Below are 14307 nucleotides of genomic sequence, written 5' to 3'. Positions count from 1 at the left end.
TTGGTTGAAATAAAAAAAAATAAAAAATCAGACCCATAGCCAAATACAGAAATAGTCCAATTCAAAGTCCAGTGCTAAAATAAAAAATATTGAGAGTGATTTTAATTTCTCAAAGGTACAAATGGCTCAATGTTAACAAGAAGCACCCTGTGTCTGAACTAGGACAATTTAGTGGCATTTTCTGGATACCTTGCCTTTTCTATGACACTGTTATCTCAGTCCTAGATGAATGATGGAGTTCACAAGTTGCAGTGGGGGACTCTATTCCTAGACTGTCTCCCAAAGCAATAGTACCAAGAATAACTTTCTTCAAAACCACTATGGACAAATTCACTTAATAATTCTTCACGAATGAATGCTCAGCTCCTGGGAGGGTGGGGATCACTTGAAATGCATGGTCTATCTTTCCCCCAGGAAATGAAGGCTCAGCGGTTCACAATGCTTGGGGTAGCTTCACGTTCAAGCAGAGGTGTCTTCCTGGACGGCAGATGGATCTTGCTGGATGACGTTCATGGGGATCATTTCAGTGCTCTCTTCGCCTTGATTGTTGTTGATGGGAGGGTTCCTCGGTTCCTGATGGCAGATGTAAATGGGGAGATCACGCTGCTCAACAAACGCTGCCTGGCGAGGAGCCGCAACTACACGGTTGCGGTTGGTTGTGCGGCGGCGGCGGCGCCTTCCCCAGCGCTGGCTCCACTGGATCTTGAGCTTTGCCCATTGGCGCTTCAGGGCAACTTGCACCTTGAAGAGCAAAGAGAGCCTGTTGTCAATGACTGTCAGCTTATTTGTTTGACTCTTGGGGCTTATCAGAGGCTAGAGGAGGCTAAGTTGTAGATTTGTTCTAAGAACTGAGTTTATACCGTGGTTATGAAATATACCACCCTGGAATAACAATATGCCAATCAAAGAAGTGAATTACTTATCTCAGTAATAACGGGCAAGCTATTTGCCATTTTTGAGCAAAGTTTTCTGTCTTGGCTCTCACAGCCTGCAAAGGAACGCTAATTTGTTTCATAATGTAGCAGACATGTCTCATTAGAGGGAAGGAGTTAGGAAAATTTTTACCTGCTGCCATTCATGCTAAGACATGATTTTATCCAACTCTGAACTCATGGATCATGGAAATATATCCATAAGTGGCAACATAGTCCTAAATTTTATGATAATGGACCCATGTTGTGGATTTACTCTTACCCAACAAGGCTCCAAGTGAGGTGTTGCAGATAAAAATCTGACTAAGGCAGCCAAAACCTTTTAAGAATGAGACTTCAGTCTCTTTCAGTAGCAAAACAGAATAATTTGGCAATCTGATCATTTGAAATACTGAATTTTTCAAACAAACTATGGATATATGTTTTGAGGTATAGCATTTTAGATTCAATTGTATTTTAAACAGATAAAGAAACAAGATCTTGAAGCATTAAGGGCTGGGGTGTGCCATGCAGCTGCATTTTGCCTTGATAAAAGTCATACAGGGACAAGGGATAGTGTAAAGCATTTAGTTACCACTTACTGACTGATTGCCATAGGCCACATTATAATCACTTGATTTGCATTAATTTATTTAATCCTCACAACAGTCTCCTTATAAGGACACCACTGCTGTGTTCACTTACAGACAGGAGGTCTGAGACTATGGCATGTGTGCACAGTCAGGGAGCCGCAATGTGGCAGAACTGAGTTCCACGTGAAGCCTGCCTTTATTTGGATTGCAGATAAGCCCTTTGATGTCAGGGTTACAGTCTAGAAACCATCAATGTACTCTTGAGAAACTAGGAAAGGCTCCAGTTCAGTATCTCTGGAGATGCAGTGTTTGTAGATAAAGGAAACCGATAGTTTCCATGGATTCAGCATCTCTTAAAACCGAGGTTGTCCTTACAGCTAAACCTTACTTAGAGTTGTAGAGGCATACCTTTCTGATGGTTACAAATATAGTGTTAGTTGGCATAGGTGCCCCACAGAAAACACATCTTGTTTTTGCCTCACCTGTCTTTTTACAATCCCCACCAGAGTATCCACAGATATTGAATTACCCAGTCCAACATGAGGCTAATGGATGTGAAGTCAATTTTAACATTTAAAATTATTATTATGGGAAGTTAGCAACCTTCTTTAATTGCATCCCAAATTTATGAGCCATCCTTTTGTGTGGTGATGGCAATCTGCTTCCATTTATAAAATATATATATTTAGAAAGCCCTCAGCAGCATGCAAAAGATACTGCAATGGGTATAGTCTAAGAAGGGTGATTATCCCTTACAGTAGGAGGTAGATACAATACATGGACTAGATGCTGCTTTGATGAATAAGGGCATTAAATCTGCGACCTTGAAAAAACAAACGAACAAACCCAGAGACTTTTTTTTTTTTTTTTTTTGGCTTCTGGAAAGCAGAAGAAATGTTCAGAGAGGTCAAGGGGTAAGTATAACACACAACATTCTGGATTATATAGGTTTATCACTCATTTTGAAAAAGCAAGAACTACAAATAATTTTAATTTCCCCCTTGATTTTTTTTATCAATTTATTTATTGTTGAATTTGAAGTATGAAAGCTTGGTCTGATGGTCTGAAGATACAGTTGTTCTCACTGGCTCTATTGTATAGTATGAAGCCATGGAAGGCTGGTGTATTTAGGTCTTGGTTCCCACACTTGTGGAGACAAACATGATACTAATATCTTCTTGGTCAGGTCTGAATGCTTTGGGGTGTACCTCTCTTTTCCCATTAAGCTTATCATAGGCACCTGTAGTTATGTGCTAATGCATGGAAGGTGAGGCTTTCCTCCCACAATGGAAAGAGTTAAGTCCTCCTCTCCATTTGTCACTCTGCCAGCACAGTCTAACATACCTGCTGCTCTTAGTCTATCCATGGACCCTCTACATAAGGCTTTATTTTCATGATGACAATCACTGACAGCAATATGTTGATAATTAATCAGAGTTAAAATTTCAACTTGCATCATTGCATTGCTCACTTATTTGTCCCTTGGATCTTTGCTGAAACTCAATACCCAGCCAGGCAAAGTCTCATGACGTACCTATCTCACATGTAGCTGGAAATAACTTCCTATGAGTGTGAGTGGTTTGCTTGAGTTCAATGACAGAAGGGGAAATATATGCAGAATGTCCAGCTGAGACCAAGATACCTGATATGCATGGAACTGTGATAATACATTTGGCATAGCATACCATTTTTGTTAGAAATGTCATGCTTCTAGCTACATGAGCTTTATAAAAACAGAAACGTTAAAAAAAAAAAACAGAGAAAACATACGCAATAAACTCCAGATATTTCAACTTTTAAGAATACCCCTTGGGTTTACTTTCTGTGTCTGAGACTCCCAGTGACATTGTGGTTAAAATACAATAAATATTGTAGCATTTTTACAAATTCATGCAAACCTCTGGTGCTTTACAAGGCTTAGCCATTCTGAGTCTTATTTTTCTATTATCCCCATTTTGACATTGTTTTATATGAAAGAGTTTATTTTGTGTACTAAAAGCAAACTCAAAATGCAAGAGTCTACATTTGCAGAGTATTCTCACTGGTGCAGTATTCTACATGGGCTGATAATAAGTCCTATTCATTTTGTGATTTTTACTGTTAAAGAATAAAAGGAGGTCTAGAGGTTACTCTGTCAGCTAACAACTGAAGGATATCTCCTTTTCATCCCAGACTAGTGTGTACCTTAGCAATCATGAGTACACAAATGTACTTTGTTGAATGGAGGAATAAGCTTTTGGATGAAAGAATAAGATGTACCAGTTGGAAAGGAAACAATAAAATTCTTTCTAAGTTGGATTTGGAGATGGGCATCAGATAACAAAGCAGGCAAGTATTTTAGATACTTAGAAAATGTTCCTAAATACTAACAGATAGTATATGGTCATATCTTAACAAACTATTGAATAGAATTATTTTTAGTAGGAATTAATTTACAATGATAAGAATACCTGTGTATTAAAATTATGTGGTCTTGAGAAAACAGAGTATATTTTCTAGGGAGGGGTTGCATATGTAGGTAATTTATTGCAATTTAGTTGATTTAATTGATAGTCAGAAAGTTTGAACTATGGTTTTGGCTGTCACAGCTGTATTTGTGACACTGGGTGAGTGACACCATTTTCCTGGAGCTTAGACTTATCACCTAAAATTTGAGGGAAACTTTCAAGTTGTATTCCTTGAAATCTTGGAGGTTCACTGGAAGAGCAGCTAGTGCTATAGCAGCTCTCCTTTCACATTTTATAATTAAGCTCTCAGGAAAGCTTTTGTTAGAGGACAGTGGACTCTGGTTGAAACTCCCTAAGCAGCCTGGTCATGTAAGTCTCTGCTGAACACTGAACCAGGTATTCAGATCATTTTTATAAGGCTCTACCCCATGACAGCAATCACCGTCATTTTTGAGAACCCTCTTTCAATCTTAACTTCAGGTTAATTTTTCAAAATATTTGAATACATGATCTTACAGTGGCATAATCAACTGGAAAATAGGCAGACACTGACTATTGTAGCCTGGGTATGGGTTTCCAAAAAGAATAGGTATATTACTTCTTATTCTGTGGGAACCCGAAGTAGTTTTTGCTAATTCTGCTGAGCATGCTGACCTGCTCACTATGCAACCCAAGGAAGTATGAACTTAGCATGCTCTTTGGGTCCTATGTGTAAATGCACCACACATTCATAGGTGAGACTCAGCTTGAGCTAGCACATGCATGCATGCGCACATGTGTGCACACTGCACACGTGTACACACACACACACACACACACACACACACACACACACACACACCTACCTCAAAAACCCACTATCCCATTACTCACAAACTCCTATGACATCATGCAGAAATGAGATCTGAAGAAATTGCACTGCTATCTTTCCAAAACCGCAAAATGTTGGCTTCATATAAGTTGGTGGTAGTATTACATGAAATGCATGCTTACCTCATGGTTGCAGAAGCAGTAGATAGTCGCAACAAAGAATCCCTAAAAAGAAAAGAAAAAATACATTTGAAGTTACTCATGTCTGCATGATGTCGTTTTATAAAATCAACACATAGACTGTCTAGAGAGGAATATTCCACTATTTCAATAGCATGTCATGGTTTGATGAAACATAAATTCAGGAAAAAGAATGACCTACTTCTCTTTAGTGCTATGTCACAAAAATATTTCCATTAGAAGTCTATTTTTTGCTCAGTGGTAGAGCATTTACCTACCACATAGGAAACCAGGAACAAATCTTTAGCACCAAAAGTTTAAAAATCATTCTATCAGTAGAGAAACATGTTTCTTGTAAAGATTCAGCAACTAGAAGGGTTCTAGTGAATTTGCTTATGTATTGCTCCATTTAACATGGAGAGTTTTGGTGAACATGCTGGCTATGGTAGATTTGGAAAGTCTTGGTACTTTAAAAAGTTAGAGGCTGTGATCATCAGAGAAATTTTTAAAAGACTGAGTATGAATGTGTGCTGTGAATTAGTGCAGGAGTATCCCAAATATGTCTTTCAGAAACCCAGACTCAGTTGCCTTTGGGGCTTTGCTTAATCTTTGTAAGATGCCTTGTACTGAGTTTTAAGTATGATCCCAAAAGCTTAGGTTATTAAAGAAACACACGGGTTCTATTTTTAACCTAACTAACTTCAGCCTTCTCCTCACATTAGGCCTTGGCAGTTGGGAAAAAATGCAGTGGATTTGAAATTTATAATTGAGAAGAAAACATTCTGGCCTAGGGTCCTGTGTTAGAACCTCTCCCTGAGAACCTCTTCATGCCCAGATGAACTCTCAAAATACCTAGAAGTTGCCTTTATTAGAGTTTTTGACCTGGGCTAAAATTCTGGAATGAATGGAAGGAAGGTACCCATTCTCTTCTCTAGTGTAGCTAACTGTGTAGCAAACTCTGGTAACTCTGTGCTCTCCTACATGAGAAACCTAGGAAACCCAGGTACAGTGTCCCCATATGGTCCCCAAACTCTCATGGATAGATTCTGACAATGAAAGGTAAAAGGAGCAGGAGGCATGGGCAGCTCTGTATAAATGTGTTCCTCTTATCACTCCAAAGAAAGAAATGCTCAGCACCTACTTGTTATGTGATCAGTTGCCTGAGTGGGACCAGTAAAAGGCCCCGAGTAGTAATAAAGTGGAAACAAACACCTTATACAACCTCATTTCCTTCAAAAGTTCTGGTTGGGCCTGCTGAACCTTAAAGGCTGTGAGTTGTAAGATCATATGGGTTTTAGTCAGATGGACTTACCAGGAGAATAAGCCACCAAGTAAACATGTAGCTGTTTTTCTTACCTGGAAATGAATCAGAGTGTGCATGACGTAATCATAGATCCTCCCAAGCACCTTGTGGGAAGGCCTCCAGGGAAACACGACAAACTGGGCACCCAGCAGGGGCACAAGGACCATGGTAGCCTTCACAGCCTTCAGGTACATGTAGGTTTCTGGCTCATGGGTTTGCCTCATCTTGTTCACAAGCACTCGGACGATGTTGAGCAGAAAGAAGAAATTGACCTGCAAAGATTCATATGAGCAAATAATCCATTACTGTAATGTGAAATACGCTATAAATAAATGAGTAGAGAACTTTTAAAATACAAGAAGTTGGCATCTTTGAACTACAGACTTTCTGGCTCTGAAGCTTAGTTTTGAAAATAAAGCCTTAAAACAAATGAAGCCTTAATTGTAAGTGCTCAGAGTGAGTTTATAAAACCTGGGATAGAAATGGTCATTATGCAAAACATGTAAGACAAGAACAAGACTTTTGATGTTAGTTGAATTCTATGGACCTGGGTCCTCAACTTAATAAGAGGAACAAAAGGAGATGAGCACCAGCACTCAGCCTTCTCTGTCTGTTGACCGTGTACAAGACAATGTGATGTTGCTTCATACTCTGTTGTGCATTCTCTGTCATCACAGTCTGCCTCCCCTTAAACCAGGAGCCAAATAAACTCTTTCTTAAGTTGCTTTTGTCACAGCAAACAAGGAAAGTTGCTAATACAACTGGAGAGACTGAGAAGCAGCCTGAATGGCAATCCAAGTTGCTCACTTACTAACGAATGCCTCCTTAGTGCAAGAACAGAATGTGGGCATGAGGATTGGAATCTGTTGTTACTTTTCTTACTATGAGAAAAGAAAACATTGTCTTAGAGATTAAAATGCTAAAGAAAAAGACATTTTTTTGAAGAATATAATTGGTTCCCATGTGATAGAATGGCGTTAAATTAGCTTTATTTTGTAGTCACAGTAGAACTATATTCACAAAACTGGGCAATGACACGGATACCAATATATTAAAAAATCAATTCTTACCACCAGAGCCATCATGATAGGTCCATGGATGATGTAAAGCAAGTGGGTGGTCACACTCAGCCAGCAGCTGCAAAAAGGGACGGTATACAGCATTACAAATATGCTTTCATTTTGGAATATATTAGCTTAAAAGTCGATGTGATACTTACTTGTCATTGTAGTAGAGAACACGAGTAACAGCATGGATAATGGTTGGCACAATTGGGAACCCTAAAATTGGGAAAAGTACAAATTAAACTTGGATCCCATGCCATAGCTTAACTGAAATTGCATGGATAATGATAGAATCTTTGTAAAGATGGTGGCAAATTTAGTGTGCCTATCAAGACATTCCCTTGATATGTTGGTATACAAATTATTTCATCAAGCCAGACTTGTGGAGTTTGGCTAAGAGCATACAGACAATTAAAAACCTTTTGCCAACTCCCAGCTATAGTCAGTACCTTGCAACTTGCATTGTGACCCTTCCTAACAATGTTACATTTTTGAAGATGCCTTTGCTAATACTGTGAACTGGGACAAGAAAGTCTTTCATTGTGTGAATTAGACTCTCATGTAGTAAGATTATGGGTCACCTTTAAGGGATGTGACCTGGGACAATTATTTGCTGTGAAAGCCTTCTTTGATATTCATATGATTTCTTTTGGGTATTTTGTTTTCTTGTTTACTTCATGTACATTGATCCTTTTAAGACAAGTATTTTGGAGAAATCAGTGTATTCCTATCCTTCTAAATTCTGGCTGTGGCTTATAGAAGATGTGGAATATCTTCTTCCTTGACTAAATTGAAGTACTAGTAAAAATAAACAAAACTCCTTTGAGTTTATCTTCAGGAAAATTTAGATGCTATCTATTCAGCCAGTCAAATTACATGTTTTTAAAATAATTTTTCTTTCCAAGAATGTATTCTGAAGTTGCAATTTTCCTTTTAAAAAGATTGTCTTTTTACTCAGATGTACCTGGTACATGATAATACTGTTGATTTAATTGAAGCATCTGTAGAAAGAGGTTTGTTGTTATAGTCAGGTTAAGAAATATGTCTCAGGAAAGAATTAAGATGGTATACTTTAAATTTCAGTGAGTGAAATGAAAAAAGAGAAGGTCTCAAACTATTAGGTTTTCACATAAAATCATGTTGATTTTTAAATGCATAAATGAAATAATTCAATAATACCATTGATTATATATTGGGCCTGAAATAATTTTAACCTGGACTACTTACACAACATATGATTGTGCTATTCACAGCAGTTCTAACAGACTATTTCCTCATTTGAATTCAAAGACTCAGTTATTCTCTGGATTTATTCTGAAGAACACATTTTAGGATAAGACAACAATAACAAAAATAGGTATTTAGGAACCTGCGTCTACCTTCACTTGAAGACTAGCATGTTTCCTAGCTAATGGGGTAGAGCCTACATCTAACTCCAGGGGCTTGACACCTTCCTACAATTAGTGTGGTTGTTGTTATGTACAGTCTTGCTTTTTCTATCTATCCCTGTTCTTCTAGTCCCCAAGACTTGGAATAACCTTTCTGCTTCTACCAGAGACAGTGAAAATAAGAGCAATACTTAGTCCATAGGATTCCTATTTTAAAAACAGGAAATCAAAGAAATTCCCCTTGTTCAAAGTGAAAATCCACAGGAAGATTTTTCCTTCCTTCACTTTATAGCAAGGGGAACCAGTAAAGGCAGGAAGGACCCTGGAGACATGGCGTTGCCTGGATATGAGAGATGCTGAACACTAAGTGATACAATACAGATGAGGATAAAAGCAGCCAGGAAAGAAGCAGTCTTTCATTTTTGTGGTGGGGAGAATTTGAGCACCAGATAGTTGTTCACCCACAGGATGGGTTTATTATGCTTCTCACAAATCTCAGAGTTCTAGTCCAGTTTAGATCTTGGATTTGGAAACATTTTTCACACAGATGGCCTTGATGTCCCCTAAAGACAAATTCTCAGAAAATAGCTTTGGGGGGCAGATGTTCTGCAACCCAACTTTGAAGAGTATTTTCAAATATCAGTTGTGCATTATTTTATTGAAATTGCAAATTCTAGAATCTATGTTACTGTTTTAGTATTTTCAAAAGGAAACTGTATCAACCAACAGAAATTTTTTTCTGTTCCATTACATCTTTTAACATTTCTGGGAAACACTTTTCTTGAGAAGTTATTAGGATCCCCCTTTACTTGTCTACCTTCCACACAAAGACAACGCTGTGTCAGGTTCTAAGCAAAGGCTACTGTGCCTCTCGAATGGCCTCATATTTGTTTGGGGGGAGTTGTATTTAGCGTTGCAACTTTCTTAATGGTAAGGAAAGTGGTGGATTTTAGTTTTTTCTTTACGTGTGTGTGTGTGTGTGTGTGTGTGTGTGTGTGTGTGTGTGTGTTTGTGTGTGTGTGTGTGTGTGTGTGTGTGTGTTAGGTAGAAGTGGAGCTTAGACTTTACATGTCCTGTAGTTAACTTTTTGTCTTTCCAAATACATATCAATAAGGGGAAAATCCTCCATTTTGAAACTTCCTATTTTCTGTGGCTAGAATACTGAACAAAAAATCTACTGCCTTAGCCAGCACTGACTAACAGTACCCTCTACAGTGGCTACTGTGAGTATAATATTCTTTGATTCTACTTGGATCATGCTAATGAAGTTTTAAATCTTTGCTGATCAAAAAAGGTTAAGGTATTGTATAAATACTTTGTTATCATTCCTTCCTTTTTGATACAGATGAACAACTCATTTCTTTCTTCCTTTGTGTCGGTTATGTGCTAAGTAGAGATCTTTATCAATCTGTACTCAAAGATGCCAACAAGCTTTATAATTAACTTGTAGTGTATCAGTATGGAAAGAAACATGTAAATGTTCCTTCCAAGGTACCCTTGTCTCAGCTGAATGTCATAGGTGAGGACAAATCTATAGCCAGCATTTGTTTCCATGGAATATTTTCTGAGTTTGACAGAACTCAGAAGTTCTGAAACACTTATGAAGAAAATTCCAACTGGGTTTCAAATGAAATAAATAAAATAGATCTGACAGAAATATGTGAGGGAAGCTCTGCGGCAGAAGACTGGAATGCTGAGTATGTTTTCTGAAACCAAGACTGGAAGAAGGTCATACACATGTGAATCCAGGTGGATCTAGCTCAAAAGCCAATTGTACGAAATACATACCCCAGCCAAGAAGGTAATACCAGCACAGGCGATGATCCTCAGCGAACACAGCCATGACGATGAGGGTGTGAAGATAGATCCCCTCACAGAGCATCCAGAAATAGTTGCAAGCCATCATGTACTGGTGGATGAAGTGTAGAATCTTGCAACTTATCTGTTAGAAAGAAATGAAGATTCTTAGTGGAAGGAAGGCATGGTTATAGATCTAATGGTAAAGGGAGGAGCGCAATTATGAGCCAAAGTATCTGCATTGAACTCTCAAGAATTACCCTGAGTATTTGTTAATGTGTGCCCTCTAGATTTACAAATCAAAGGGACAGTGTGTAAGTCACAAGTGTGGTATGTAAATAGCTGCATGGGCCAATGGAAGCTGAGGCCACAGAATATTTTTTCCTCCATTAAATTCTGTAGACTTACCTAGACTAGAGAAGTTCATTTTCCTACAAGGTGTCTGAGACTAGTTATGTTAAAGAGCATCCAAGCGTTTGCCATAGGGCTTCTGTACTCTTTCCTCCTCCTGTGGTCCAGGAGACAAATAACCCTAGACATTTTAAGTGCTGCTTTGGAAGCTGATTGATCTGTTAGCAATGCTTTCTTAACCATAAGGAGGAGATGACTGGGGAGCAAGTTCTCTTGTATGGACCCAGAGCCCATGCTGATCTCAGCTTCTGTTTCATAGGCAGCCCTGTTTCCCAGCAAACATTTGCCAAACCCTCCCTGCATATTAGGATCATGTCCTCAATGACTTCTCAAAGAAGACTTAGGGAGAATACCAGTGTAGACTTAATCATAGATCTCTTAACCACCTGTATGGGAAAACCACAAACCACGTAACAGAATATCCTGTTATTCTCTACTCTTTCTAGAGTAGGGTTCCTCATCTTGTCATCACTGATGTTTTGGGCTGGATAACTGGTTGCTGTTGTGATGGGTTGCCCTAGGCTTGTTGGCCATTAATGGTGTTTCTGCCCTCTACCTAGGTGATGTCTACAGCATCCTTTACCCACTTGTAATGAAAAATATCTCCAGATAATTCCAAATGTCCTTGGTGGAGCAAAATGTCTCCACTTAAGAACCCCTACCTGGGGACACCTAGCATTGATTAACTTCCAACAACCACAAGACAATAACAACAAGACTCAGCATTCTGACTCTAGATAAAAGGAAGTGGTTGTTTGCCCAGCAATTATTTTACCAAATGATATGTATTCTATCACATTGCTCCTTCTTGGAGTATCTTTGAGTCTAGTTGGATTTCAATTTTCCTTTCACAAAGCAATGTAACAATGAAGTGACTTTCATCCAAGCGCCTTTCTGGGATTGTAAATTTCTATTGAATGCATAAGAGTTATAATTCATTTGGTGGGAAGTGATATGCTGAGCCAATTCTAGTATGTTTCTTTTTCCTTCAAGATTCATAGGAGAAAGCCGGCTTGCTCATGATAAGTAGTTATTATGCTTTCAAAGGCAGAATCAACCTCTGGTTCAGACCAGGAGGAATAGAAATGTCGAAAATCCACAACATCAGGAAATCTAAAGCAATATCTATGTAAGTCTTGGAAAAGAATATTTCTGGTCCTGCAATCCTTGCCATATTGTCTTCCTTAACCAGGGTTAGTTGATTGACTGGTATATCAGTTTTGTAAATAATTGCTATGATGGCTCCAAGACACCCAAACTTCAGTAAAATGAGAATTCAGTTGAGATTCAAGATGTAAAGCTTCCCTTCGATTCCTACAGGCTGTGGTGATTTTTCTCTTGTGGGAGAAGAGACAAATAGGTGGATATGACCTTTTGCCTATGTGATCCAGAGTAGCTGAGGTTTCATGTTCAATCAAGCTCATTCTCGTTATTCTTGGTAGTTGCATTCTGAGAAATCATCATAAAAACTGAATTATCAAGCACTAAGTTGTGCATTTTGGCATAATTCAAGGTGAGAGTTCTTTGAGACCCTGGTCACAACATTTTCATCAAGCAACCAATATCTGGCTTTTGTTTTATATGTTTTGCATACAGACACCTTATTTGATATATATTATTAATTTATTGATACTGAATTATGGCCCACAGCACAATAGCCACTTTTTGAAAGAAATATATTTAATACTTACTTTCTTTGTAAGTATATTAAGACTTTTTTTGTTTTGTCTTAAAACAAATTCATCAAGGGAAAATTAAAAATAATAGTCATATATTCCTTAAAGGTTCTATTCTTGCAGAGTTCAATGCTTATGGTTAAGGGAGTGGCCTTCTGGTGGCAAGACAGACAAGTAAACATATAAATGTAACCATGCACGATGACTTCTAGAAATATATATTTTCTAGTTAATCTGACTATTAAATTATTTATTTTAACAATTGTTTTCTCAGGTACGTAACAAAGTCTGGCATTTAGAAGAATCAATGAAGCCAACTAGAGGGGCTTGTTTTAAGGACATTAAATTCTCTACTCAATTTGTGGACAACCAGCAAGGAGTGGAGTATTAGACTGTGACATTGCTTGGTACTGGAAAGCACTATGCTCACAATCTAGCCTTTGCACTTTGGAGGGCACAGAGGCTACAATGTGGACAATTTTATATGAAGAGAGGTGGCTGTCTATAAATTTGCTTTTCAGTTCCGTGTGAACATACTGAAGCAAAATGGAGAGAATAAAAAGCATCTCCTTTTTTTTTAGTTATTGAGGGATAAACAAATTCCTAAGGAAATATGGCAAATCTTGAAGACTACATTGCTTGTTATAAAAAATTCAAAGAGTTTCAACATTAGTTTGAAATGGGCTAGTGTGCTAACTCCTAAATGCTTTTCCCTTGAACTAAAGCTTCCAATTGTACTACTGTGAAGTCTTGTTTTTAAACAGAAGTAAACTTTGTTGCTCATTCAAGTGATCTCCAGTGATTTAGCATGTTTATTTACATTTCTCTGGAACTTCTGAAAATGTTTTCTCGTAAGTTCATTTTAATACATAAACAGGAGGATGAAGCTATGTTTACTTGATCAATGGAAGATGAATCAATAATTCAATATCTAACATTTAACTTAATGTGTGAAAAGACCAAAGATCTATGGTCTATGTTGATTCAATTTTTAAGGTTAATTTTAAAATTTAATTTAATTTAACATCTAAGTTCCTATTGGGTGAACTTGCAGTTACTGTTACATATACAACTGCCTCATCTTTATACGCCTGACTCCTCCACTACTTACATCCAATAATATTCAGATAGAGGTGAGCAACAGATTCTTAGTCAATTTGAATGAGTATGGCTTTGTATGTTGCTCAACTGAGTGTTCAACACTTAATTAATATTATTATTTAATACCTAAACCAGAAATATCAAGAATGGACACAATTTTCTGGGCTTGTAATTTTAATGAAAGAGTACTGAAATTCTTGGTAATATTTGTAGAGATCAGGACATATCTGAAAAGGTCAGGCTGCTGACATCCATAGAAAATGTATAATGTTGGGGCAAACTCTCCCAAACTGAGTTGTTATGTTAGTTGTCATGTTTTTTTAAGTGTCCAGAAAGGGTATCCTCTGATGACAGCACTCCCTAAAGAAAACACCGAGATAAACCCTGGTATTTTTCTCCTGTGTCCCTTCTAGAAGAACTGTTTGACTTTGCACAGCATTTTAAAAAAAATGGTATGTGTAGGTTTCATTGGAGGAACGCAGAAACTCTCTAGTGGTCAACCTTTAACTTCCATTAGCCCAAATTTCTAGTTTCCTTTACTAAGTAAAAGTATATACTGTTCTGCTATGGCTTGTTTTTTTCACAAACTTGCAAAAAAACTTTCATGTGTCAAATTGACAACTTAA

The 14307-nt window shown here is 37.8% G+C and overlaps 1 protein-coding gene across 1 annotated transcript in view; it reads right to left on the bottom strand.

The window, feature by feature from the left end:
• Nucleotides 1-321: 321 nt before the first annotated feature.
• Calcr (calcitonin receptor) overlaps nt 322-14307 on the bottom strand; it is a 79760-nt gene continuing 65774 nt past the window's right edge. Inside the window, exons 10-15 of the mRNA XM_036182166.1 lie at nt 10485-10638; nt 7464-7524; nt 7315-7381; nt 6298-6516; nt 4945-4986; nt 322-741 (exon numbers count right to left, since the gene is read on the bottom strand). Coding sequence (XP_036038059.1) covers nt 460-741; nt 4945-4986; nt 6298-6516; nt 7315-7381; nt 7464-7524; nt 10485-10638 — 825 coding nt within the window. The 3' untranslated portion in view covers nt 322-459. The remainder of the gene's footprint in view (nt 742-4944; nt 4987-6297; nt 6517-7314; nt 7382-7463; nt 7525-10484; nt 10639-14307) is intronic.

Source organism: Onychomys torridus, chromosome 3, assembly GCF_903995425.1.
Source record: "Onychomys torridus chromosome 3, mOncTor1.1, whole genome shotgun sequence".
Taxonomy (NCBI): Eukaryota; Metazoa; Chordata; class Mammalia; order Rodentia; family Cricetidae; genus Onychomys; species Onychomys torridus.
The sequence above is the reverse complement of the archived record's forward strand: the minus strand, read 5'-3'. Positions and strand labels throughout refer to the sequence as shown.